The sequence below is a fragment of the Eschscholzia californica genome, unplaced genomic scaffold (genome assembly GCF_041429995.1).
Source record: "Eschscholzia californica isolate CP2 unplaced genomic scaffold, dmEscCali1.0.p SCAF_5, whole genome shotgun sequence".
Lineage (NCBI taxonomy): Eukaryota > Viridiplantae > Streptophyta > Magnoliopsida > Ranunculales > Papaveraceae > Eschscholzia > Eschscholzia californica.
In genome coordinates, this window is record NW_028238472.1 from 45,117,905 (window position 1) to 45,144,915 (window position 27,011).

Consider the following 27,011-nt stretch of genomic DNA (forward strand, 5'->3'; position numbering starts at 1 on the left):
TCTTTGGCTATTTAAATTGAGATTATTAGGGTGTAAATAATGTTGTTGGGCTTTAGGCCATTGTCTAGTTGGGATATAGATCCGGTTTTGTGAGTGTTTGAGTGGGCAGTATGATGTATCAAGTGCCAAATGTAACTACTTACGTAGATCGTAGTCTGACTTCCAAAAAAGATCAAAGAGAAAAAAAAATCTAAATTCGAGATTTAATTTAAGCCATTGATTTCAATGGCAAAATTGAAAATAAAAAATAAAAAACCGGTCCTTTCGTAATTTATGATTTGACTTCTCTAAAAAGTATAAAAAAAAAAAATAAAAAAGTATCGATTTGACTTATCTGAAAAAATAAAAAAGTATAAAGTCTGACAAGTACTAATAAAATCTGGTTGTTTATATCTTTCATATTAAAAAACAATAGTTTGAAAAAAAACAATTGATTTGACTTATCTGAAAAAATTACAAAGAATAAAGTCTGACAAGTACTAAGAAAATCTGGTTGTTTATATCTTTCATATTAAAAAAAACAATTGTTTGAAAAAAACAATTGATTTGATGTTGATTTGATGTTGTCCCTTTACAGCTAACGGTTGTAAACACCATACCTTTAATATTAAAACACAATAAAATATTTTATCTTTTTTACAATACCACCCGTTAAAAGGAAGATGGTTTCTTCTCAACACTACCATCAAAACATCTTCCTTTCTCTCTCTCTAGAAATCTCTTTTATTTTCTCTCTCTTTTTCCAAGTTATAAACAATGGCACCCAAAGCCGAGAAGAAGCCCGCCGAGAAGAAACCAGCCACCGAAGAGAAGAAGGCCAAGAAATCCCCAGTTGCAGAGAAGAAACCTAAGGCTGAGAAGAAACTACCCACCAAAGACGGTGTTTCAACCGACAAGAAGAAAAAGAAATCACAGAAGAGAGTTGAAACTTACAAGATTTACATCTTCAAAATTTTGAAACAAGTTCATCCTCATATAGGAATTTCAAGCAAAACTATGGGGATTGTGAACAGTTTCATTAATGATATCTTTGAGAGACTTGCTCACGAATCATCTAGGTTGGCTAGATACAACAAGAAGCAAACTATAACTTTTCGGGAGGTTGCGTATGCAGTTCGTCTTGTTCTTTCTGGTCAACTCGCAAAGCATGCTGCTAGTGAATTGACGACTGTTTTATATGGAGGGAGATTGACGACTTGATTATGTGAGTTACTGGAAGAAAACCGAACTTGTAATTAGTAAATTGGAGTCTGACAAATACCTACTTCTCAGATTGAATCCAAATGGGTTTTAGTCTATGTATCGATATAATATAGAAACAATCACACTTCCATAAGGATCAATATGAGCATATTGTCTGTATGTTTATTAAAATAATTGTTCCATTTAATTGATGATGCATCAATGCTTTGTTGAGTAGCCAACATCTCAGATGGACTACCAATATTCTACAAAAAAAAGATGTTATAGAGTTACATGTTATGAACTTCAAAATAAATAACCGAAAAAATATTCGATTAGAAAAACATTACCGAATCATCGTATTGTGATCCATATTGGGGGGGTCGTTCTTAAATCCTCTGAACTAATCTCTGAACTATCCACGTCTTTTTCACTTCCATCAAAATCTTCTTCTACCTCTAAATCATCATCCGACTCTTGTATAACTATAGACTTTCCACGTACATCCTCCATGTATGTTATCTAATCTACAAAGTAAAAGAAATAAAACATTTCAAATAAAATAGCATAAAGATGTTGGAAATACAAGACATGTATGAAATGTTTTTTTTATTTATTTTGGAAATCAAACTTCATATAAAGGCCAATAGGCTAATGAGAATTACAACATGAAGTTTAAACAACAAAGACACAACCATAATCGGACAAACAAGACAAGTTATGCCCACTTGGGGTGCCACTAGAGCTGTCTGATCTAACTGGTGGCCTGCTTCTGGTGCAGTCGCCACTGACCATCTTAGGGTAGATTTATAACTTATGCATGAAATGTTAGAAATATAAGGATCACATAGTTTATGTTGTATCCTTTACATACCTTATGGAAGAACTTGAAGTTATTTGATGAAAAAGAAAGAAAAACTAAGTTTTTGAAAGAAGAAGGAATGTTTAGAAGAAGGACTGTTGTTTAGAATAAGTATAAATGTTATATAAGTCTAAAAGTTCAATCAAAGGTCAACAATTGGTAGCCCAAGTGGTTCCAAGGTGTTGACATAAACTCCAGAAAGCCTCAGAGGTCCTAGGTTCGAATCTCAGAGAAGAAGAAATCTTTGGAAGAAATCTTTGGCTATTTAAATTGAGATTATTAGGGTGTAAATAATGTTGTTGGGCTTTAGGCCATTGTCTAGTTGGGATATAGATCCGGTTTTGTTAGTGTTTGAGTGGGCAGTATGATGTATCAAGTGCCAAATGTAACTACTTACGTAGATCGTAGTCTGACTTCCAAAAAAGATCAAAGAGAAAAAAAATCTAAATTCGAGATTTAATTTAAGCCATTGATTTCAATGGCAAAATTGAAAATAAAAAATAAAAAACCGGTCCTTTCGTAATTTAAGATTTGACTTCTCTAAAAAGTACAAAAAAAAATAAAAAAGTATCGATTTGACTTATCTGAAAAAATAAAAAAATATAAAGTCAAACAAGTACTAATAAAATCTGGTTGTTTATATCTTTCATATTAAGAAACAATAGTTTGAAAAAAAACAATTGATTTGACTTATCTGAAAAAATTACAAAGAATAAAGTCTGACAATTACTAAGAAAATCTGGTTGTTTATATCTTTCACATTAAAAAAAACAATTGTTGGAAAAAAACAATTGATTTGATGTTGATTTGATGTTGTCCCTTTACAGCTAACGGTTGTAAACACCATACCTTTAATATTAAAACACAATAAAATATTTTGTCTTTTTTACAATACCACCCGTTAAAAGGAAGATGGTTTCTTCTCAACACTACCATCAAAACATCTTCCTTTCTCTCTCTCTCTAGAAATCTCCTTTATTTTCTCTCTCTTTTTCCAAGTTATAAACAATGGCACCCAAGGCCGAGAAGAAGCCCGCCGAGAAGAAACCAGCCACCGAAGAGAAGAAGGCCGAGAAAGCCCCAGTTGCAGAGAAGAAACCTAAGGCTGAGAAGAAACTACCCACCAAAGACGGAGTTTCAACCGACAAGAAGAAAAAGAAATCACAGAAGAGAGTTGAAACTTACAAGATTTACATCTTCAAAATTTTGAAACAAGTTCATCCTCATATGGGAATTTCAAGCAAAGCTATGGGGATTGTGAACAGTTTCATTAATGATATCTTCGAGAGACTTGCTCACGAATCATCTAGGTTGGCTAGATACAACAAGAAGCAAACTATAACTTTTCGGGAGGTTGCGTATGCAGTTCGTCATGTTCTTTCTGGTCAACTCGCAAAGCATGCTGCTAGTGAATTGACGACTGTTTTATATGGAGGGAGATTGACGACTTGATTATGTGGGTTACTGGAAGAAAACCGAACTTCTAATTAGTAAATTGGAGTCTGACAAATACCTACTTCTCAGATTGAATCCAAATGGGTTTTAGTCTATGTATCGATATAATATAGAAACAATCACACTTCCATAAGGCTCAAAATGAGCATATTGTCTGTATGTTTAATAAAATAATTGTTCCCTTGAATTGATGATGCATCAATGCTTTCTTGAGTAGCCAACATCTCAGATGGACCACCAATATTCTACAAAAAAAAGATGTTATAGAGTTACATGTTATGAACTTCAAAATAAATAACCGAAAAAATATTCGATTAGAAAAACATTACCGAATCATCGTATTGTGATCCATATTGGGGGGGTCGTTCTTAAATCCTCTGAACTAATCTCTGAACTATCCACGTCTTTTTCACTTCCATCAAAATCTTCTTCTACCTCTAAATCATCATCCGACTCTTGTACAACTATAGACTTTCCACGTACATCCTCCATGTATGTTATCTAATCTACAAAGTAAAAGAAAAAAAACATTTCAAATAAAATAGCATAAAGATGTTGGAAATACAAGACATGTATGAAATGTTTTTTTTTTTTTTTTGGAAATCAAACTTCATATAAAGGCCAATAGGCTAATGAGAATTACAACATGAAGTTTAAACAACAAAGACACAACCATAATCGGACAAACAAGACAAGTTATGCCCACTTGGGGTGCCACTAGAGCTGTCTGATCTAACTGGTGGTCTGCTTCTGGTGCAGTCGCCACTGACCATCTTAGGGTAGTTTTATAACTTATGCATGAAATGTTAGAAATATAAGGATCACATAGTTTATGTTGTATCCTTTACATACCTTATGGAAGAACTTGAAGTTATTTGATGAAAAAGAAAGAAAAACTAAGTTTTTGAAAGAAGAAGGAATGTTTAGAAGAAGGATTGTTGTTTAGAATAAGTATAAATGTCATATAAATCTAAAAGTTCAATCAAAGGTCAACAATTGGTAGCCCAAGTGGTTCCAAGGTGTTGACATAAACTCCAGAAAGCCTCAGAGGTCCTAGGTTCGAATCCCAGAGAAGAAGAAATCTTTGGAAGAAATCTTTGGTTATTTAAATTGAGATTATTAGGGTGTAAATAATGTTGTTGGGCTTTAGGCCATTGTCTAGTTGGGATATAGATCCGGTTTTGTGAGTGTTTGAGTGGGCAGCATGATGTATCAAGTGCCAAATGTAACTACTTACGTAGATCGTAGTCTGACTTCCAAAAAAGATCAAAGAGAAAAAAAATCTAAATTCGAGATTTAATTTAAGCCATTGATTTCAATGGCAAAATTGAAAATAAAAAATAAAAAACCGGTCCTTTCGTAATTTAAGATTTGACTTCTCTAAAAAGTACAAATAAAAAAGTATCGATTTAACTTATCTGAAAAAATAAAAAAGTATAAAGTACTGACAAGTACTAATAAAATCTGGTTGTTTATATCTTTCATATTAAAAAACAATAGTTTGAAAAAAAACAATTGATTTGACTTATCTGAAAAAATTACAAAGAATAAAGTCTGACAAGTAAGAAGAAAATCTGGTTGTTTATATCTTTCATATTAAAAAAACAATTGTTTGAAAAAAACAATTGATTTGATGTTGTCCCTTTACAGCTAACGGTATGAAACACCATACCTTTAATATTAAAACACAATAAAATATTTTGTCTTTTTTACAATACCACCCGTTAAAAGGAAGATGGTTACTTCTCAACACTACCATCAAAACATCTTCCTTTCTCTCTCTCTCTAGAAATCTCCTTTATTTTCTCTCTCTTTTTCCAAGTTATAAACAATGGCACCCAAAGCCGAGAAGAAGCCCGCCGAGAAGAAACCAGCCACCGAAGAGAAGAAGGCCGAGAAAGCCCCAGTTGCAGAGAAGAAACCTAAGGCTGAGAAAAAACTACCCACCAAAGACGGAGTTTCAACCGACAAGAAGAAAAAGAAATCAAAGAAGAGAGTTGAAACTTACAAGATTTACATCTTCAAAATTTTGAAACAAGTTCATCCTCTTATGGGAATTTCACGCAAAGCTATGGGGATTGTGAACAGTTTCATTAATGATATCTTTGAGAGACTTGCTCAGGAATCATCTAGGTTGGCTAGATACAACAAGAAGCAAACTACAACTTTTCGGGAGGTTGCGTATGCAGTTCGTCTTGTTCTTTCTGGTCAACTCGCAAAGCATGCTGCTAGTGAATTGACGACTGTTTTATATGGAGGGAGATTGACGACTTGATTATGTGGGTTACTGGAAGAAAACCGAACTTGTAATTAGTAAATTGGAGTCTGACAAATACCTATTTCTCAGATTGAATCAAAAAGGGTTTTAGTCTATGTATCGATATAATATAGAAACAATCACACTTCCATTAGGATCAAAATGAGCATATTGTCTGTATGTTTATTAAAATAATTGTTCCCTTGAATTGATGATGCATCAATGCTTTCTTGAGTAGCCAACATCTCAGATGGACCACCAATATTCTACAAAAAAAAGATGTTATAGAGTTACATGTTGTGAACTTCAAAATAAATAACCGAAAAAATATTCGATTAGAAAAACATTACCGAATCATCGTATTGTGGTCCATATTGGGGGGTCGTTCTTAAATCCTCTGAACTATCCACGTCTTTTTCACTTCCATCAAAATCTTCTTCTACCTCTAAATCATCATCCGACTCTTGTACAACTATAGACTTTCCACGTACATCCTCCATGTATGTTATCTAATCTACAAAGTAAAAGAAATAAAACATTTCAAATAAAATAACACAAAGATGTTGGAAATACAAGACATGTATGAAATGTTTACTTTTTTTTTTGGAACTCAAACTTCATATAAAGGCCAATAGGCTAATGAGAATTACAACATGAAGTTTAAACAACAAAGACACAACCATAATCGGACAAACAAGACAAGTTATGCCCACTTGGGGTGCCACTAGAGCTGTCTGATCTAACTGGTGGCCTGCTTCTGGTGCAGTCGCCACTGACCATCTTTGGGTAGTTTTATAACTTATGCATGAAATGTTAGAAATATAAGGATCACATAGTTTATGTTGTATCCTTTACATACCTTATGGAAGAACTTGAAGTTATTTGATGAAAAAGAAAGAAAAACTAAGTTTTTGAAAGAAGAAGGAATGTTTAGAAGAAGGATTGTTGTTTAGAATAAGTATAAATCTATATTACAAAACAGATCAATATGACTAGGACAAAATAAATACTCCTATATGATGACTGGACAGCCACGCAGACATATGACTAGGAAAATTCTTATCTTTTAATCTGGTCCATCTATTCTTCATTCATGTACTCTCATCTTTTAATCTGGTTCGTATATTCTTCATTCATGTTCATTGTTTCCCTTCATAACTTTTTTACATTTAATTATATCCAAAACTCTTCACCTCCCACGTGTCTCCCACTACTCAAACTTCATCGCCCTCAACCTCTTTCTCTCCCACCAAATTTCCTCAAACAGTCTATTAAGTGTGCCAATAAGTTAGGATTGGAATTTATAAAGCTGGGAATATTGCTGGTTGGTTTGGGTTTAGGTATTCGAGTTTGAATTTTTCCGATTGAAGGTCATTGCTGAATTGTTTTATGGTTTGATGAAAATACTGCTTATGATGATGTTTGAAACTAAGATGGTCATTGTTGAATTATATAATATGGTGTTGATCAATCCAGATTCAAAATGGGTGAAGTAGTAGACTACAATTCCAAGGGAGATGTCAACAACCCTTGGTTGGAGTGGTAGAGGTATAATCTTCCATCCTAGAGGTCAAGGGTTCGAGACACGCTGAACAATTTAAAAAAAAAAAATCCAAGGGAGATATTGGTTTATTCTTCATAGGAAACTTCATCGGATTTTTCTTTACTGATTATGTATGTTGGTACATTTACTAATGGATTCTTGTTTTTCTTTAGGCAAATTTCTTTGGTTTTTCCCTTCACTGATATAGTTAACAATGGGTTTGTTTTGATTTTCATCTTTCCATAGTCAAAATTTGGGAAGTAGTATCCACATTCCCAATTGAGTTATTCCTTTATTTACCGTCTTCTCTATAAACAAAATTCTTTTTCTTTGTTTTATTTGATTTTCTTTGTTTTTTTCTTGTTCAATGTGGAAACAGTTCAATACGACAACATTGGGTTGTATTTTCGGGTATTTTAGTATGTTAGCTTATATATCTTGGGTAATTACTTTCTATGAAGTGGATGTTTAAATTAATACAATAGTATTAGTTAGGTCTTGGGTAATTACTTTGATCCCTAAGTTTTTTTTGTTGCAGTCAACGTCTTGGTTTCCACTTACTAAGAAATTAATATTTCAACCATGTTATCTATAATTTGCTCATATATTTTGGTATTTTAGAGTGATTTTTCATTCACCTATTGAATTACGGAGCATCGTTTTCAATCTTGTATTTTACTCGGTTTTTATTATTTGGCTGCAATTTTAGACTAATAAAAGACAATTTCATTGCAATGATTGTGAAATTCCAGGTTTGTTACTTCCTGGAGAAGTCTCTACGGTTCTGCTTGTTGTTTTATTAATTTTGAATCTTCATCCTTAACTGAAATTCTATTTGGTCTGCTTATGTAAATTTTATCATAGTTGGGGGGTGGTGAGAGCTTCTTTCATTGACAGAAGTGTGTTATGTATTATTAATTCAATTCGAGAAATTATTATTTAATCAAAGTGAGTATCTATATTGGTGTTTAAGTCAAAATTTATTTCATTTAGAATATATGATCAAAGTTTGAGTATGCTTCATATTTTTCGTTTCATTTATAATTTGACTTTTTCTTCTGTATATTCATCTGAGGATCATTCTATCCAATTATTAACGGGGAAAGGGAAATGGATTTTTCTTCAAAAATAAAGTACTTTTTTCACGCATATGCTCGCAGTTTTCCCATTTTTTTCGCTATAAGAACATGTAACTTCAGAAAACTAAACCATTTTACTTTGCTCTATCTTTGCTCTGACTTTTATGATCTTAGGGTTTCAGCTTTCACCATGGCTTCTAAACATATATCTTTTCTTCTCTATTTCTTCTCTATTTTTCATAATTTTATGGTCTGTCATGGTTACCAAAAGGATATCTAAAAAATCTTACAAGGTATTATTATTCTCTGATTTTGTTTCACATCATTCTTTTCTTATTTGTGCAGAACTTCGCATTCAATAGTCAATTTAATGATCAATTGATTGGTCTTTGTGATCTTTTGTTAGATTTGATTGACTTTAAAATTTACTAGAAACATAGACCTTTCAATCAATTATATTGTTTTTAAATCGATCTCGGTCTCGCCTTTTTTGTGGACCATGGAAAGACATTGAGATCTCATTTGTGCAATATTAATCTTTCTTCTATCCTTTTGTAATTAGTAAGTATAGTCATAATCAAATATGAGAAGGATACAAGGTATGGGTTGGATTCTATCATGAGTAACAACATGGTTACATTGTCGTGATGGGCTTATATCAAATATACCATCATTGGAGATTAAATGCGGGATTGAATCTTATGTATAGTTATAGGCAGTGCTTATAAATTTATCACCAAAATCATGGCAAATCGTCTCAAAATCATTCTGCCACATCTCATTTCTCCTTTTTAGGCAGCTTATGTTTCAGGCAGGCAGATCACTGACAACATTCTCATTAGCCAAGAACTTGTCCATTCCTTTAAAAAGTTTTGCGGGTCTAAAAGCTACTTCGAACTCAAACTTGACATGTCTAAAGCTTTTGACCGCATCGAATGGAGCTATCTGGAGAAAATCATGGGTATCATGGGTTTCTCTTCTCAATGGATAAATCTAATCAAAGTTTGTCTCAACTCCAGCACCATAGCAGTGCTTATAAATGGCCGACTTGGATCTGCTTTCGAGGTTAGCCGAGGAATTAGGCAAGGTGATCCTCTCTCTCTCTCTTCTTGTTCGCAATTTCCAACGAAGGTCTTAGTCGTTTGCTGGAGAATAACAACAACTCAAACGAATGATTACATCATTTTCTGCCAGAATACTCTCGAGAATGTGCACAAACTCAAACGAATTCTGAAAGAATTCAGTGAGGCCTCTGGTCAAATTATAAACTATACTAAATCCAACATTTTTTTTTCCAAAAACTCGCATCCCAAATTCAAAAGAATGATCATTCGTAACCTCAAAGTCCATCAATCTTCGTCCGGAGACAAATACCTTAGAACAAATCTTTTCATCGACAGAAACAAAAAACAAGCTTTCAAATCCCTTCACACTTAAATTAAAAATAAACTCTCCAAGTGGCAAACCAACCTTCTTTCACAAGCTGGTCGCTCGATAGTTATTTCAACTATTGCAGCAGCCGTTCCCCGATACCAAATGTTGTGCTTTGCCATTTCCGAAGGCATTTGTAACATCATCGAGTCCCTACAAAGGACTTTCTGGTGGGGAAAATCCAAAACATTCCATGCCATCAGCTGGTCCGCCATTTGCAAGCCATGCAAATCAGGAGGACTAGGGCTTCAACTTCCTCTCCTTGATAATCAAGCTTTCCTCAACAAACTTAACTGACGGCTGCTCAATAATCCTTATGCCATTTGGGTTCAAGTCTTCAAGGGTAAATATTTTCCTAAACCGCATAAACCCTCCCCTCCTAAAGCTAACAACTTCTGGCCTTGGAAAACCATAAGTAAACAGTTTAGTCAAATGGATGGTCTAGTCTCTTGTGATATTAACAAATGCACTCGTATTAGTATCTGGCACGATTTCTGGATCCCGAACCATCCCCTTCCCATCACTAATCAAAGTAACTCTAACCTCAACTGGGTTGCCCAGCTCATTACTAATAATACTTGAAATACTGACTTGATTAATAATTTTTTTGATAGTGAAACTTGTAGTGCGATTTTGAGTATTAATTTCCAGACTGATCAGGAGGACTCAACAAAATGGACACTCACAAAATCAGGTAATTTCTCGATTAAATCGATGTATAATTATTTAAGAAAAGGTAGCAATGGACCTATGCATGACTCCAACGACTGGTTTTTCATATGGAATCTGAATACCATACCACGTATAAAACTATTCCGTTGGAAATGTTCTACGAATAGCCTACCAGTAAAGGACGAAATTGGGAGGTATATCGGTAACATTTGTACTTGTATAAACTGTAATGATAACGAAATTTTAGACCATGTGATGTTACACTGCAACTACGCCAGAGCGATATGGTTTCATTTTCAGGTTAGATTGGAACAATTAATCACCGGTAAGACAATGGATTCAACAATGGAAAAATTTGGATGAGGAGATTACTAATTTATATGCCAAAATCCTATGATTTATATGGAAAGCTAGGTGCGAAAATTGCTTTACTGCTAAAAAACAAACTCCTTTGCAGATGATCAATCGCATCAACAACACGTCAACCACGCCACTCAAAATTGATTTCCTAATAACTAACAAATGCAGGGATGAGCCACGACAACAACAATCGAGACCATATCTTAAAATCAATGTAGACGCATCCTTTACGCAACTTCCCGAACCAGCAGGAATAGGATGTATTATCCATGATGAAGAAGAAAACTTTATCATAGCGGCAACAGACACAGTCAGGGGACAAAATGCAGAAGAATGTGAAAGTCTAGCTATACGCTACAGCATTTTATGGGCCATCCAACTTCGTATACAACATGTTCACATCGAAAGAGACAATCAAAATATCATCAAGTACATTAAAGGTCAAAGCGACGGTTTACATTGACAGTCTAGACAAGTCATCTCAAAGTCTCTAGATCTGAAGAATCAGTTCACAGATATAATCTTCACTTATGCTCCCAGGGAATGCAACTCCAAAGCCGACGCTCTATAATATGATAGCTAGGTTTCATGTTTATAAACTGGGAATGCAACTCCAAAGCGACGCTTTATGTACCTTATGGAAGACAGAAAAACTGAATTTATAGCTAGGTTTCATGTTTATAAACTGGTTTCGGAGCTTTAGAGGCGATGTTGGAAAATTAAATCTTCTCTAGTAGTAATCTATTTTATTAAGTTGTCTATCATCTGAAGTTGTCTATCATTAGAAGTTCTCGCAACCTGGTTTTAAATTCTGGTCCAATTGGACAACATGTTGATAGTAATTTTTATCTCTAGAAATTAAAGAAACCCTATTGGCTGAAGATTACTTTCTTTGTGATCATTGCTTGAAATTTGAATGGACTTCGATGTAGTTTAGAAAACTTTATGGTCGTAATTGTTTCTTTTATGCTCAAATGTGATTTGTGAAGTCAACTGAGCATAAAACAAGACTGTATATGCAACGATTTACATTTCTTCTTTGAAGTGTACATTTGGTTAGAGGAGATCATGAGATAAATATATTTATCTTTTGAGTTAGTGATTACAGAAACTATATGTTGTAGAATTAGTTTTATATTGGTGACCAATGTTTGTTATACGTGACTAAAGAAACTACATGTTCTATATATTGCCTAAAGGGCATTCCCCCGCCCGTAGGGTGGGGGTTATGCCTAGTGTTATATAAATCTAAAAGTTCAATCAAAGGTCAACAATTGGTATCCCAAGTGGTTCCAAGGTGTTGACATAAACTCCAGAAAGCCTCAGAGGTCCTAGGTTCGAATCCCAGAGAAGAAGAAATCTTTGGAAGAAATCTTTGGTTATTTAAATTGAGATTATTAGGGTGTAAATAATGTTGTTGGGCTTTAGGCCATTGTCTAGTTGGGATATAGATCTGGTTTTGTGAGTGTTTGAGTGGGCAGCATGATGTATCAAGTGCCAAATGTAACTACTTACGTAGATCGTAGTCTGACTTCCAAAAAAGATCAAAGAGAAAAAAAATCTAAATTCGAGATTTAATTTAAGCCATTGATTTCAATGGCAAAATTGAAAATAAAAAATAAAAAACCGGTCCTTTCGTAATTTAAGATTTGACTTCTCTAAAAAGTACAAATAAAAAAGTATCGATTTAACTTATCTGAAAAAATAAAAAAGTATAAAGTACTGACAAGTACTAATAAAATCTGGTTGTTTATATCTTTCATATTAAAAAACAATAATTTGAAAAAAAACAATTGATTTGACTTATCTGAAAAAATTACAAAGAATAAAGTCTGACAAGTAAGAAGAAAATCTGGTTGTTTATATCTTTCATATTAAAAAAACAATTGTTTGAAAAAAACAATTGATTTGATGTTGTCCCTTTACAGCTAACGGTATGAAACACCATACCTTTAATATTAAAACACAATAAAATATTTTGTCTTTTTTACAATACCACCCGTTAAAAGGAAGATGGTTACTTCTCAACACTACCATCAAAACATCTTCCTTTCTCTCTCTCTCTAGAAATCTCCTTTATTTTCTCTCTCTTTTTCCAAGTTATAAACAATGGCACCCAAAGCCGAGAAGAAGCCCGCCGAGAAGAAACCAGCCACCGAAGAGAAGAAGGCCGAGAAAGCCCCAGTTGCAGAGAAGAAACCTAAGGCTGAGAAAAAACTACCCACCAAAGACGGAGTTTCAACCGACAAGAAGAAAAAGAAATCAAAGAAGAGAGTTGAAACTTACAAGATTTACATCTTCAAAATTTTGAAACAAGTTCATCCTCTTATGGGAATTTCACGCAAAGCTATGGGGATTGTGAACAGTTTCATTAATGATATCTTTGAGAGACTTGCTCAGGAATCATCTAGGTTGGCTAGATACAACAAGAAGCAAACTACAACTTTTCGGGAGGTTGCGTATGCAGTTCGTCTTGTTCTTTCTGGTCAACTCGCAAAGCATGCTGCTAGTGAATTGACGACTGTTTTATATGGAGGGAGATTGACGACTTGATTATGTGGGTTACTGGAAGAAAACCGAACTTGTAATTAGTAAATTGGAGTCTGACAAATACCTATTTCTCAGATTGAATCAAAAAGGGTTTTAGTCTATGTATCGATATAATATAGAAACAATCACACTTCCATTAGGATCAAAATGAGCATATTGTTTGTATGTTTATTAAAATAATTGTTCCCTTGAATTGATGATGCATCAATGCTTTCTTGAGTAGCCAACATCTCAGATGGACCACCAATATTCTACAAAAAAAAGATGTTATAGAGTTACATGTTGTGAACTTCAAAATAAATAACCGAAAAAATATTCGATTAGAAAAACATTACCGAATCATCGTATTGTGGTCCATATTGGGGGGTCGTTCTTAAATCCTCTGAACTATCCACGTCTTTTTCACTTCCATCAAAATCTTCTTCTACCTCTAAATCATCATCCGACTCTTGTACAACTATAGACTTTCCACGTACATCCTCCATGTATGTTATCTAATCTACAAAGTAAAAGAAATAAAACATTTCAAATAAAATAACACAAAGATGTTGGAAATACAAGACATGTATGAAATGTTTACTTTTTTTTTTGGAACTCAAACTTCATATAAAGGCCAATAGGCTAATGAGAATTACAACATGAAGTTTAAACAACAAAGACACAACCATAATCGGACAAACAAGACAAGTTATGCCCACTTGGGGTGCCACTAGAGCTGTCTGATCTAACTGGTGGCCTGCTTCTGGTGCAGTCGCCACTGACCATCTTTGGGTAGTTTTATAACTTATGCATGAAATGTTAGAAATATAAGGATCACATAGTTTATGTCGTATCCTTTACATACCTTATGGAAGAACTTGAAGTTATTTGATGAAAAAGAAAGAAAAACTAAGTTTTTGAAAGAAGAAGGAATGTTTAGAAGAAGGATTGTTGTTTAGAATAAGTATAAATGTTATATAAATCTAAAAGTTCAATCAAAGGTCAACAATTGGTAGCCCAAGTGGTTCCAAGGTGTTGACATAAACTCCAGAAAGCCTCAGAGGTCCTAGGTTCGAATCCCAGAGAAGAAGAAATCTTTGGAAGAAATCTTTGGTTATTTAAATTGAGATTATTAGGGTGTAAATAATGTTGTTGGGCTTTAGGCCATTGTCTAGTTGGGATATAGATCTGGTTTTGTGAGTGTTTGAGTGGGCAGCATGATGTATCAAGTGCCAAATGTAACTACTTACGTAGATCGTAGTCTGACTTCCAAAAAAGATCAAAGAGAAAAAAAATCTAAATTCGAGATTTAATTATGCCATTGATTTCAATGGCAAAATTGAAAATAAAAAATAAAAAACCGGTCCTTTCGTAATTTAAGATTTGACTTCTCTAAAAAGTACAAATAAAAAAGTATCGATTTAACTTATCTGAAAAAATAAAAAAGTATAAAGTACTGACAAGTACTAATAAAATCTGGTTGTTTATATCTTTCATATTAAAAAACAATAGTTTGAAAAAAAACAATTGATTTGACTTATCTGAAAAAATTACAAAGAATAAAGTCTGACAAGTAAGAAGAAAATCTGGTTGTTTATATCTTTCATATTAAAAAAACAATTGTTTGAAAAAAACAATTGATTTGATGTTGTCCCTTTACAGCTAACGGTATGAAACACCATACCTTTAATATTAAAACACAATAAAATATTTTGTCTTTTTTACAATACCACCCGTTAAAAGGAAGATGGTTACTTCTCAACACTACCATCAAAACATCTTCCTTTCTCTCTCTCTCTAGAAATCTCCTTTATTTTCTCTCTCTTTTTCCAAGTTATAAACAATGGCACCCAAAGCCGAGAAGAAGCCCGCCGAGAAGAAACCAGCCACCGAAGAGAAGAAGGCCGAGAAAGCCCCAGTTGCAGAGAAGAAACCTAAGGCTGAGAAAAAACTACCCTCCAAAGACGGAGTTTCAACCGACAAGAAGAAAAAGAAATCAAAGAAGAGAGTTGAAACTTACAAGATTTACATCTTCAAAATTTTGAAACAAGTTCATCCTCTTATGGGAATTTCACGCAAAGCTATGGGGATTGTGAACAGTTTCATTAATGATATCTTTGAGAGACTTGCTCAGGAATCATCTAGGTTGGCTAGATACAACAAGAAGCAAACTACAACTTTTCGGGAGGTTGCGTATGCAGTTCGTCTTGTTCTTTCTGGTCAACTCGCAAAGCATGCTGCTAGTGAATTGACGACTGTTTTATATGGAGGGAGATTGACGACTTGATTATGTGGGTTACTGGAAGAAAACCGAACTTGTAATTAGTAAATTGGAGTCTGACAAATACCTATTTCTCAGATTGAATCAAAAAGGGTTTTAGTCTATGTATCGATATAATATAGAAACAATCACACTTCCATTAGGATCAAAATGAGCATATTGTCTGTATGTTTATTAAAATAATTGTTCCCTTGAATTGATGATGCATCAATGCTTTCTTGAGTAGCCAACATCTCAGATGGACCACCAATATTCTACAAAAAAAAGATGTTATAGAGTTACATGTTGTGAACTTCAAAATAAATAACCGAAAAAATATTCGATTAGAAAAACATTACCGAATCATCGTATTGTGGTCCATATTGGGGGGTCGTTCTTAAATCCTCTGAACTATCCACGTCTTTTTCACTTCCATCAAAATCTTCTTCTACCTCTAAATCATCATCCGACTCTTGTACAACTATAGACTTTCCACGTACATCCTCCATGTATGTTATCTAATCTACAAAGTAAAAGAAATAAAACATTTCAAATAAAATAACACAAAGATGTTGGAAATACAAGACATGTATGAAATGTTTACTTTTTTTTTTGGAACTCAAACTTCATATAAAGGCCAATAGGCTAATGAGAATTACAACATGAAGTTTAAACAACAAAGACACAACCATAATCGGACAAACAAGACAAGTTATGCCCACTTAGGGTGCCACTAGAGCTGTCTGATCTAACTGGTGGCCTGCTTCTGGTGCAGTCGCCACTGACCATCTTAGGGTAGTTTTATGACTTATGCATGAAATGTTAGAAATATAAGGATCACATAGTTTATGTTGTATCCTTTACATACCTTATGGAAGAACTTGAAGTTATTTGATGAAAAAGAAAGAAAAACTAAGTTTTTGAAAGAAGAAGGAATGTTTAGAAGAAGGATTGTTGTTTAGAATAAGTATAAATGTTATATAAGTCTAAAAGTTCAATCAAAGGTCAACAATTGGTAGCCCAAGTGGTTCCAAGGTGTTGACATAAACTCCAGAAAGCCTCAGAGGTCCTAGGTTCGAATCCCAGAGAAGAAGAAATCTTTGGAAGAAATCTTTGGTTATTTAAATTGAGATTATTAGGGTGTAAATAATGTTGTTAGCCTTTAGGCCATTGTCTAGTTGGGATATAGATCCGGTTTTGTGAGTGTTTGAGTGGGCAGTATGATGTATCAAGTGCCAAATATAACTACTTACGTAGATCGTAGTCTGACTTCCAAAAAAGATCAAAGAGAAAGAAAATCTAAATTCGAGATTTAATTTAAGCCATTGATTTCAATGGAAAAATTGAAAATAAAAAATAAAAAATCGGTCCTTTCGTAATTTAAGATTTGACTTCTCTAAAAAGTACAAATAAAAAAGTATCGATTTAACTTATCTGAAAAAATAAAAAAGTATAAAGTACTGACAAGTACTAATAAAATCTGGTTGTTTATATCTTTCATATTAAAAAACAATAGTTTGAAAAAAAACAATTGATTTGACTTATCTGAAAAAATTACAAAGAATAAAGTCTGACAAGTAAGAAGAAAATCTGGTTGTTTATATCTTTCATATTAAAAAAACAATTGTTTGAAAAAAACAATTGATTTGATGTTGTCCCTTTACAGCTAACGGTATGAAACACCATACCTTTAATATTAAAACACAATAAAATATTTTGTCTTTTTTACAATACCACCCGTTAAAAGGAAGATGGTTACTTCTCAACACTACCATCAAAACATCTTCCTTTCTCTCTCTCTCTAGAAATCTCCTTTATTTTCTCTCTCTTTTTCCAAGTTATAAACAATGGCACCCAAAGCCGAGAAGAAGCCCGCCGAGAAGAAACCAGCCACCGAAGAGAAGAAGGCCGAGAAAGCCCCAGTTGCAGAGAAGAAACCTAAGGCTGAGAAAAAACTACCCTCCAAAGACGGAGTTTCAACCGACAAGAAGAAAAAGAAATCAAAGAAGAGAGTTGAAACTTACAAGATTTACATCTTCAAAATTTTGAAACAAGTTCATCCTCTTATGGGAATTTCACGCAAAGCTATGGGGATTGTGAACAGTTTCATTAATGATATCTTTGAGAGACTTGCTCAGGAATCATCTAGGTTGGCTAGATACAACAAGAAGCAAACTACAACTTTTCGGGAGGTTGCGTATGCAGTTCGTCTTGTTCTTTCTGGTCAACTCGCAAAGCATGCTGCTAGTGAATTGACGACTGTTTTATATGGAGGGAGATTGACGACTTGATTATGTGGGTTACTGGAAGAAAACCGAACTTGTAATTAGTAAATTGGAGTCTGACAAATACCTATTTCTCAGATTGAATCAAAAAGGGTTTTAGTCTATGTATCGATATAATATAGAAACAATCACACTTCCATTAGGATCAAAATGAGCATATTGTCTGTATGTTTATTAAAATAATTGTTCCCTTGAATTGATGATGCATCAATGCTTTCTTGAGTAGCCAACATCTCAGATGGACCACCAATATTCTACAAAAAAAAGATGTTATAGAGTTACATGTTGTGAACTTCAAAATAAATAACCGAAAAAATATTCGATTAGAAAAACATTACCGAATCATCGTATTGTGGTCCATATTGGGGGGTCGTTCTTAAATCCTCTGAACTATCCACGTCTTTTTCACTTCCATCAAAATCTTCTTCTACCTCTAAATCATCATCCGACTCTTGTACAACTATAGACTTTCCACGTACATCCTCCATGTATGTTATCTAATCTACAAAGTAAAAGAAATAAAACATTTCAAATAAAATAACACAAAGATGTTGGAAATACAAGACATGTATGAAATGTTTACTTTTTTTTTTGGAACTCAAACTTCATATAAAGGCCAATAGGCTAATGAGAATTACAACATGAAGTTTAAACAACAAAGACACAACCATAATCGGACAAACAAGACAAGTTATGCCCACTTAGGGTGCCACTAGAGCTGTCTGATCTAACTGGTGGCCTGCTTCTGGTGCAGTCGCCACTGACCATCTTAGGGTAGTTTTATGACTTATGCATGAAATGTTAGAAATATAAGGATCACATAGTTTATGTTGTATCCTTTACATACCTTATGGAAGAACTTGAAGTTATTTGATGAAAAAGAAAGAAAAACTAAGTTTTTGAAAGAAGAAGGAATGTTTAGAAGAAGGATTGTTGTTTAGAATAAGTATAAATGTTATATAAGTCTAAAAGTTCAATCAAAGGTCAACAATTGGTAGCCCAAGTGGTTCCAAGGTGTTGACATAAACTCCAGAAAGCCTCAGAGGTCCTAGGTTCGAATCCCAGAGAAGAAGAAATCTTTGGAAGAAATCTTTGGTTATTTAAATTGAGATTATTAGGGTGTAAATAATGTTGTTAGGCTTTAGGCCATTGTCTAGTTGGGATATAGATCCGGTTTTGTGAGTGTTTGAGTGGGCAGTATGATGTATCAAGTGCCAAATATAACTATCGTAGTCTGACTTCCAAAAAAGATCAAAGAGAAAGAAAATCTAAATTCGAGATTTAATTTAAGCCATTGATTTCAATGGAAAAATTGAAAATAAAAAATAAAAAATCGGTCCTTTCGTAATTTAAGATTTGACTTCTCTAAAAAGTACAAATAAAAAAGTATCGATTTAACTTATCTGAAAAAATAAAAAAGTATAAAGTACTGACAAGTACTAATAAAATCTGGTTGTTTATATCTTTCATATTAAAAAACAATAGTTTGAAAAAAAACAATTGATTTGACTTATCTGAAAAAATTACAAAGAATAAAGTCTGACAAGTAAGAAGAAAATCTGGTTGTTTATATCTTTCATATTAAAAAAACAATTGTTTGAAAAAAACAATTGATTTGATGTTGTCCCTTTACAGCTAACGGTATGAAACACCATACCTTTAATATTAAAACACAATAAAATATTTTGTCTTTTTTACAATACCACCCGTTAAAAGGAAGATGGTTACTTCTCAACACTACCATCAAAACATCTTCCTTTCTCTCTCTCTCTAGAAATCTCCTTTATTTTCTCTCTCTTTTTCCAAGTTATAAACAATGGCACCCAAAGCCGAGAAGAAGCCCGCCGAGAAGAAACCAGCCACCGAAGAGAAGAAGGCCGAGAAAGCCCCAGTTGCAGAGAAGAAACCTAAGGCTGAGAAAAAACTACCCTCCAAAGACGGAGTTTCAACCGACAAGAAGAAAAAGAAATCAAAGAAGAGAGTTGAAACTTACAAGATTTACATCTTCAAAATTTTGAAACAAGTTCATCCTCTTATGGGAATTTCACGCAAAGCTATGGGGATTGTGAACAGTTTCATTAATGATATCTTTGAGAGACTTGCTCAGGAATCATCTAGGTTGGCTAGATACAACAAGAAGCAAACTACAACTTTTCGGGAGGTTGCGTATGCAGTTCGTCTTGTTCTTTCTGGTCAACTCGCAAAGCATGCTGCTAGTGAATTGACGACTGTTTTATATGGAGGGAGATTGACGACTTGATTATGTGGGTTACTGGAAGAAAACCGAACTTGTAATTAGTAAATTGGAGTCTGACAAATACCTATTTCTCAGATTGAATCAAAAAGGGTTTTAGTCTATGTATCGATATAATATAGAAACAATCACACTTCCATTAGGATCAAAATGAGCATATTGTCTGTATGTTTATTAAAATAATTGTTCCCTTGAATTGATGATGCATCAATGCTTTCTTGAGTAGCCAACATCTCAGATGGACCACCAATATTCTACAAAAAAAAGATGTTATAGAGTTACATGTTGTGAACTTCAAAATAAATAACCGAAAAAATATTCGATTAGAAAAACATTACCGAATCATCGTATTGTGGTCCATATTGGGGGGTCGTTCTTAAATCCTCTGAACTATCCACGTCTTTTTCACTTCCATCAAAATCTTCTTCTACCTCTAAATCATCATCCGACTCTTGTACAACTATAGACTTTCCACGTACATCCTCCATGTATGTTATCTAATCTACAAAGTAAAAGAAATAAAACATTTCAAATAAAATAACACAAAGATGTTGGAAATACAAGACATGTATGAAATGTTTACTTTTTTTTTTGGAACTCAAACTTCATATAAAGGCCAATAGGCTAATGAGAATTACAACATGAAGTTTAAACAACAAAGACACAACCATAATCGGACAAACAAGACAAGTTATGCCCACTTAGGGTGCCACTAGAGCTGTCTGATCTAACTGGTGGCCTGCTTCTGGTGCAGTCGCCACTGACCATCTTAGGGTAGTTTTATGACTTATGCATGAAATGTTAGAAATATAAGGATCACATAGTTTATGTTGTATCCTTTACATACCTTATGGAAGAACTTGAAGTTATTTGATGAAAAAGAAAGAAAAACTAAGTTTTTGAAAGAAGAAGGAATGTTTAGAAGAAGGATTGTTGTTTAGAATAAGTATAAATGTTATATAAGTCTAAAAGTTCAATCAAAGGTCAACAATTGGTAGCCCAAGTGGTTCCAAGGTGTTGACATAAACTCCAGAAAGCCTCAGAGGTCCTAGGTTCGAATCCCAGAGAAGAAGAAATCTTTGGAAGAAATCTTTGGTTATTTAAATTGAGATTATTAGGGTGTAAATAATGTTGTTAGGCTTTAGGCCATTGTCTAGTTGGGATATAGATCCGGTTTTGTGAGTGTTTGAGTGGGCAGTATGATGTATCAAGTGCCAAATATAACTACTTACGTAGATCGTAGTCTGACTTCCAAAAAAGATCAAAGAGAAAGAAAATCTAAATTCGAGATTTAATTTAAGCCATTGATTTCAATGGAAAAATTGAAAATAAAAAATAAAAAATCGGTCCTTTCGTAATTTAAGATTTGACTTCTCTAAAAAGTACAAATAAAAAAGTATCGATTTAACTTATCTGAAAAAATAAAAAAGTATAAAGTACTGACAAGTACTAATAAAATCTGGTTGTTTATATCTTTCATATTAAAAAACAATAGTTTGAAAAAAAACAATTGATTTGACTTATCTGAAAAAATTACAAAGAATAAAGTCTGACAAGTAAGAAGAAAATCTGGTTGTTTATATCTTTCATATTAAAAAAACAATTGTTTGAAAAAAACAATTGATTTGATGTTGTCCCTTTACAGCTAACGGTATGAAACACCATACCTTTAATATTAAAACACAATAAAATATTTTGTCTTTTTTACAATACCACCCGTTAAAAGGAAGATGGTTACTTCTCAACACTACCATCAAAACATCTTCCTTTCTCTCTCTCTCTAGAAATCTCCTTTATTTTCTCTCTCTTTTTCCAAGTTATAAACAATGGCACCCAAAGCCGAGAAGAAGCCCGCCGAGAAGAAACCAGCCACCGAAGAGAAGAAGGCCGAGAAAGCCCCAGTTGCAGAGAAGAAACCTAAGGCTGAGAAAAAACTACCCTCCAAAGACGGAGTTTCAACCGACAAGAAGAAAAAGAAATCAAAGAAGAGAGTTGAAACTTACAAGATTTACATCTTCAAAATTTTGAAACAAGTTCATCCTCTTATGGGAATTTCACGCAAAGCTATGGGGATTGTGAACAGTTTCATTAATGATATCTTTGAGAGACTTGCTCAGGAATCATCTAGGTTGGCTAGATACAACAAGAAGCAAACTACAACTTTTCGGGAGGTTGCGTATGCAGTTCGTCTTGTTCTTTCTGGTCAACTCGCAAAGCATGCTGCTAGTGAATTGACGACTGTTTTATATGGAGGAAGATTGACGACTTGATTATGTGGGTTACTGGAAGAAAACCGAACTTGTAATTAGTAAATTGGAGTCTGACAAATACCTACTTCTCAGATTGAATCCAAATGGGTTTTAGTCTATGTATCGATAAAATATAGAAACAATCACACTTCCATTAGGATCAAAATGAGCATATTGTCTGTATGTTTATTAAAATAATTGTTCCCTTGAATTGATGATGCATCAATGCTTTCTTGAGTAGCCAAGATCTCAGATGGACCACCAATATTCTACAAAAAAAAGATGTTATAGAGTTACATGTTGTGAACTTCAAAATAAATAACCGAAAAAATATTCGATTAGAAAAACATTACCGAATCATCGTATTGTGGTCCATATTGGGGGGTCGTTCTTAAATCCTCTGAACTATCCACGTCTTTTTCACTTCCATCAAAATCTTCTTCTACCTGTAAATCATCATCCGACTCTTGTACAACTATAGACTTTCCACGTACATCCTCCATGTATGTTATCTAATCTACAAAGTAAAAGAAATAAAACATTTCAAATAAAATAACATAAAGATGTTGGAAATACAAGACATGTATGAAATGTTTTCTTTTTTTTTTTGGAAATCAAACTTCATATAAAGGCCAATAGGCTAATGAGAATTACAACATGAAGTTTAAACAACAAAGACACAACCATAATCGGACAAACAAGACAAGTTATGCCCACTTGGGGTGCCACTAGAGCTGTCTGATCTAACTGGTGGCCTGCTTCTGGTGCAGTCGCCACTGACCATCTTAGGGTAGTTTTATAACTTATGCATGAAATGTAAGAAATATAAGGATCACATAGTTTATGTTGTATCCTTTACATACCTTATGGAAGAACTTGAAGTTATTTGATGAAAAAGAAAGAAAAACTAAGTTTTTGAAAGAAGAAGGAATGTTTAGAAGAAGGATTGTTGTTTAGAATAAGTATAAATGTTATATAAGTCTAAAAGTTCAATCAAAGGTCAACAATTGGTAGCCCAAGTCGTTCCAAGGTGTTGACATAAACTCCAGGAAGCCTCAGAGGTCCTAGGTTCGAATCCCAGAGAAGAAGAAATCTTTGGAAGAAATCTTTGGTTATTTAAATTAAGATTATTAGGGTCTAAATAATGTTGTTGGGTTTTAGGCCATTGTCTAGTTGGGATATAGATCCGGTTTTGTGAGTGTTTGAGTGGGCAGTATGATGTATCAAGTGCCAAATGTAACTACTTACGTAGATCGTAGTCTGACTTCCAAAAAAGATCAAAGAGAAAAAAAATCTAAATTCGAGATTTAATTTAAGCCATTGATTTCAATGGAAAAATTGAAAATAAAAAATAAAAAATCGGTCCTTTCGTAATTTAACTATCGATTTGACTTCTCTAAAAAGTACAAAAAAAATTAAAAAATATCGATTTGACTTATCTGAAAAAATAAAAAAGTATATAGTCTGACAAGTACTAATAAAATCTGGTTGTTTATATCTTTCATATTAAAAAAACAATAGTTAGAAAAAAACAATTGATTTGACTTATCTGAAAAAATTACAAAGAATAAAGTCTGACAAGTACTAAGAAAATCTAGTTGTTTATATCTTTCATATTAAAAAAACAATTGATTGAAAAAAACAATTGATTTGATGTTGATTTGATGTTGTCCCTTTACAGCTAACGGTTGTAAACACCATACCTTTAATATTAAAACACAATAAATTATTTTGTCTTTTTTACAATACCACCCGTTAAAAGGAAGATGGTTTCTTCTCAACACTACCATCAAAACATCTTCCTTTCTCTCTCTCTAGAAATCTCCTTTATTTTCTCTCTCTTTTTCCAAGTTATAAACAATGGCACCCAAAGCCGAGAAGAAGCCCGCCGAGAAGAAACCAGCCACCGAAGAGAAGAAGGCCGAGAAAGCCCCAGTTGCAGAGAAGAAACCTAAGGCTGAGAAGAAACTACCCACCGAAGACGGAGTTTCAACCGACAAGAAGAAAAAGAAATCAAAGAAGAGAGTTGAAACTTACAAGATTTACATCTTCAAAATTTTGAAACAAGTTCATCCTCTTATGGGAATTTCACGCAAAGCTATGGGGATTGTGAACAGTTTCATTAATGATATCTTTGAGAGACTTGCTCAGGAATAATCTAGGTTGGCTAGATACAACAAAAAGCAAACTACAACTTTTCGGGAGGTTGCGTATGCAGTTCGTCTTGTTCTTTCTGGTCAACTCGCAAAGCATGCTGCTAGTGAATTGACGACTGTTTTATATGGAGGGAGGTTGACGACTTGATTATGTGGGTTACTGGAAGAAAACCGAACTTGTAATTAGTGAATTGGAGTCTGATAAATACCTACTTCTCAGATTGAATCCAAATGGGTTTTAGTCTATGTATCGATATAATATAGAAACAATCACACTTCCATTAGGATCAAAATGAGCATATTGTCTGTATGTTTATTAAAATAATTGTTCCCTTGAAATGATGATGCATCAATGCATTCTTGAGTAGCCAACATCTCAGATGGACCACCAATATTCTACAAAAAAAAAGATGTTATAGAGTTACATGTTATGAACTTCAACATAAATAACCGAAAAAATATTCGATTAGAAAAACATTACCGAATCATCGTATTGTGATCCATATTGGGGGGGTCGTTCTTAAATCCCCTGAACTAATCTCTGAACTATCCACGTCTTTCTCACTTCCATCAAAATCTTCTTCTACCTCTAAATCATCATCCGACTCTTGTACAACTATAGACTTTCCACGTACATCCTCCATGTATGTTATCTAATCTACAAAGTAAAAGAAATAAAACATTTCAAATAAAATAGCATAAAGATGTTGGAAATACAAGACATGTATGAAATGTTTTTTTTTTTTTGGAAATCAATCTTCATATAAAGGCCAATAGGCTAATGAGAATTACAACATGAAGTTTAAACAACAAAGACACAACCATAATCGGACAAACTAGACAAGTTATGCCCACTTGGGGTGCCACTAGAGCTGTCTGATCTAACTGGTGGTCTGCTTCTGGTGCAGTCGCCACTGACCATCTTAGGGTAGTTTTATAACTTATGCATGAAATGTTAGAAATATAAGGATCACATAGTTTATGTTGTATCCTTTACATACCTTATGGAAGAACTTGAAGTTATTTGATGAAAAAGAAAGAAAAACTAAGTTTTTGAAAGAAGAAGGAATGTTTAGAAGAAGGATTGTTGTTTAGAATAAGTATAAATGTTATATAAGTCTAAAAGTTCAATCAAAGGTCAACAATTGGTAGCCCAAGTGGTTTCAAGGTGTTGACATAAACTCCAGAAAGCCTCAGAGGTCCTAGGTTCGAATCCCAGAGAAGAAGAAATCTTTGGAAGAAATCTTTGGTTATTTAAATTGAGATTATTAGGGTGTAAATAATGTTGTTGGGCTTTAGGCCATTGTCTAGTTGGGATATAGATCCGGTTTTGTGAGTGTTTGAGTGGGCAGTATGATGTATCAAGTGCCAAATGTAACTACTTACGTAGATCGTAGTCTGACTTCCAAAAAAGATCAAAGAGAAAAAAAAAATCTAAATTCGAGATTTAATTTAAGCCATTGATTTCAATGGCAAAATTGAAAATAAAAAATAAAAAACCGGTCCTTTCGTAATTTAAGATTTGACTTCTCTAAAAAGTACAAATAAAAAAGTATCGATTTGACTTATCTGAAAAAATAAAAAAGTATAAAGTCTGACAAGTACTAATAAAATCTGGTTGTTTATATCTTTCATATTAAAAAACAATAGTTTGAAAAAAAAACAATTGATTTGACTTATCTGAAAAAATTACAAAGAAAAAAGTCTGACAAGTACTAAGAAAATCTGGTTGTTTATATCTTTCATATTAAAAAAACAATTGTTTGAAAAAAACAATTGATTTGATGTTGATTTGATGTTGTCCCTTTACAGCTAACGGTATGAAACACCATACCTTTAATATTAAAACACAATAAAATATTTTGTCTTTTTTACAATACCACCCGTTAAAAGGAAGATGGTTTCTTCTCAACACTACCATCAAAACATCTTCCTTTCTCTCTCTCTCTAGAAATCTCCTTTATTTTCTCTTTCTTTTTCCAAGTTATTAACAATGGCACCCAAAGCCGAGAAGAAGCCCGCCGAGAAGAAACCAGCCACCGAAGAGAAGAAGGTCGAGAAAGCCCCAGTTGCAGAGTAGAAACCTAAGGTTGAGAAGAAACTACCCACCAAAGACGAAGTTTCAACCGACAAGAAGAAAAAGAAATCAAAGAAGAGAGTTGAAACTTACAATATTAACATCTTCAAATTTTGAAACAAGTTCATCCTCTTATGGGAATTTCACGCAAAGCTATGGGGATTGTGAACAGTTTCATTAATGATATCTTTGAGAGACTTCTCAGGAATCATCTAGGTTGGCTAGATACAACAAAAAGCAAACAATAACTTTTCGGGAGGTTGCGTATGCAGTTCGTCTTGTTCTTTCTGGTCAACTCGCAAAGCATGCTGCTAGTGAATTGACGACTGTTTTATATGGAGGGAGATTGACGACTTGATT

At 33.6% G+C, this 27,011-nt stretch overlaps 8 protein-coding genes and 1 pseudogene across 8 annotated transcripts; all 9 read left to right on the forward strand.

The window, feature by feature from the left end:
* The first annotated feature begins 756 nt into the window (after positions 1-756).
* On the forward strand, positions 757-1,200 carry LOC147539654 (histone H2B.1-like). The gene has a single exon (XM_086643153.1). The coding sequence runs from the start codon at positions 757-759 to the stop codon at positions 1,198-1,200; it is 444 nt and encodes a 147-aa protein (XP_086499279.1).
* Positions 1,201-3,052: 1,852 nt separating this feature from the next.
* LOC147539655 (histone H2B-like) lies at positions 3,053-3,496 on the forward strand. Its single transcript, XM_086643154.1, has one exon. It carries the CDS (start codon positions 3,053-3,055, stop codon positions 3,494-3,496), a length of 444 nt encoding a protein of 147 aa, XP_086499280.1.
* A 1,834-nt stretch (positions 3,497-5,330) lies between these two features.
* LOC147539656 (histone H2B-like) lies at positions 5,331-5,774 on the forward strand. The gene has a single exon (XM_086643155.1). The coding sequence runs from the start codon at positions 5,331-5,333 to the stop codon at positions 5,772-5,774; it is 444 nt and encodes a 147-aa protein (XP_086499281.1).
* Positions 5,775-12,950: 7,176 nt separating this feature from the next.
* LOC147539657 (histone H2B-like) lies at positions 12,951-13,394 on the forward strand. Its single transcript, XM_086643156.1, has one exon. The coding sequence runs from the start codon at positions 12,951-12,953 to the stop codon at positions 13,392-13,394; it is 444 nt and encodes a 147-aa protein (XP_086499282.1).
* A 1,819-nt stretch (positions 13,395-15,213) lies between these two features.
* On the forward strand, positions 15,214-15,657 carry LOC147539658 (histone H2B.7-like). The gene has a single exon (XM_086643157.1). The coding sequence runs from the start codon at positions 15,214-15,216 to the stop codon at positions 15,655-15,657; it is 444 nt and encodes a 147-aa protein (XP_086499283.1).
* Positions 15,658-17,477: 1,820 nt separating this feature from the next.
* Positions 17,478-17,921, forward strand: LOC147539659 (histone H2B.7-like). Its single transcript, XM_086643158.1, has one exon. The coding sequence runs from the start codon at positions 17,478-17,480 to the stop codon at positions 17,919-17,921; it is 444 nt and encodes a 147-aa protein (XP_086499284.1).
* A 1,810-nt stretch (positions 17,922-19,731) lies between these two features.
* LOC147539660 (histone H2B.7-like) lies at positions 19,732-20,175 on the forward strand. The gene has a single exon (XM_086643159.1). The coding sequence runs from the start codon at positions 19,732-19,734 to the stop codon at positions 20,173-20,175; it is 444 nt and encodes a 147-aa protein (XP_086499285.1).
* Positions 20,176-21,995: 1,820 nt separating this feature from the next.
* On the forward strand, positions 21,996-22,439 carry LOC147539661 (histone H2B.7-like). The gene has a single exon (XM_086643160.1). It carries the CDS (start codon positions 21,996-21,998, stop codon positions 22,437-22,439), a length of 444 nt encoding a protein of 147 aa, XP_086499286.1.
* A 1,839-nt stretch (positions 22,440-24,278) lies between these two features.
* Positions 24,279-24,722, forward strand: LOC147539662 (histone H2B-like; annotated as a pseudogene).
* The last annotated feature ends 2,289 nt before the right edge of the window (positions 24,723-27,011 follow it).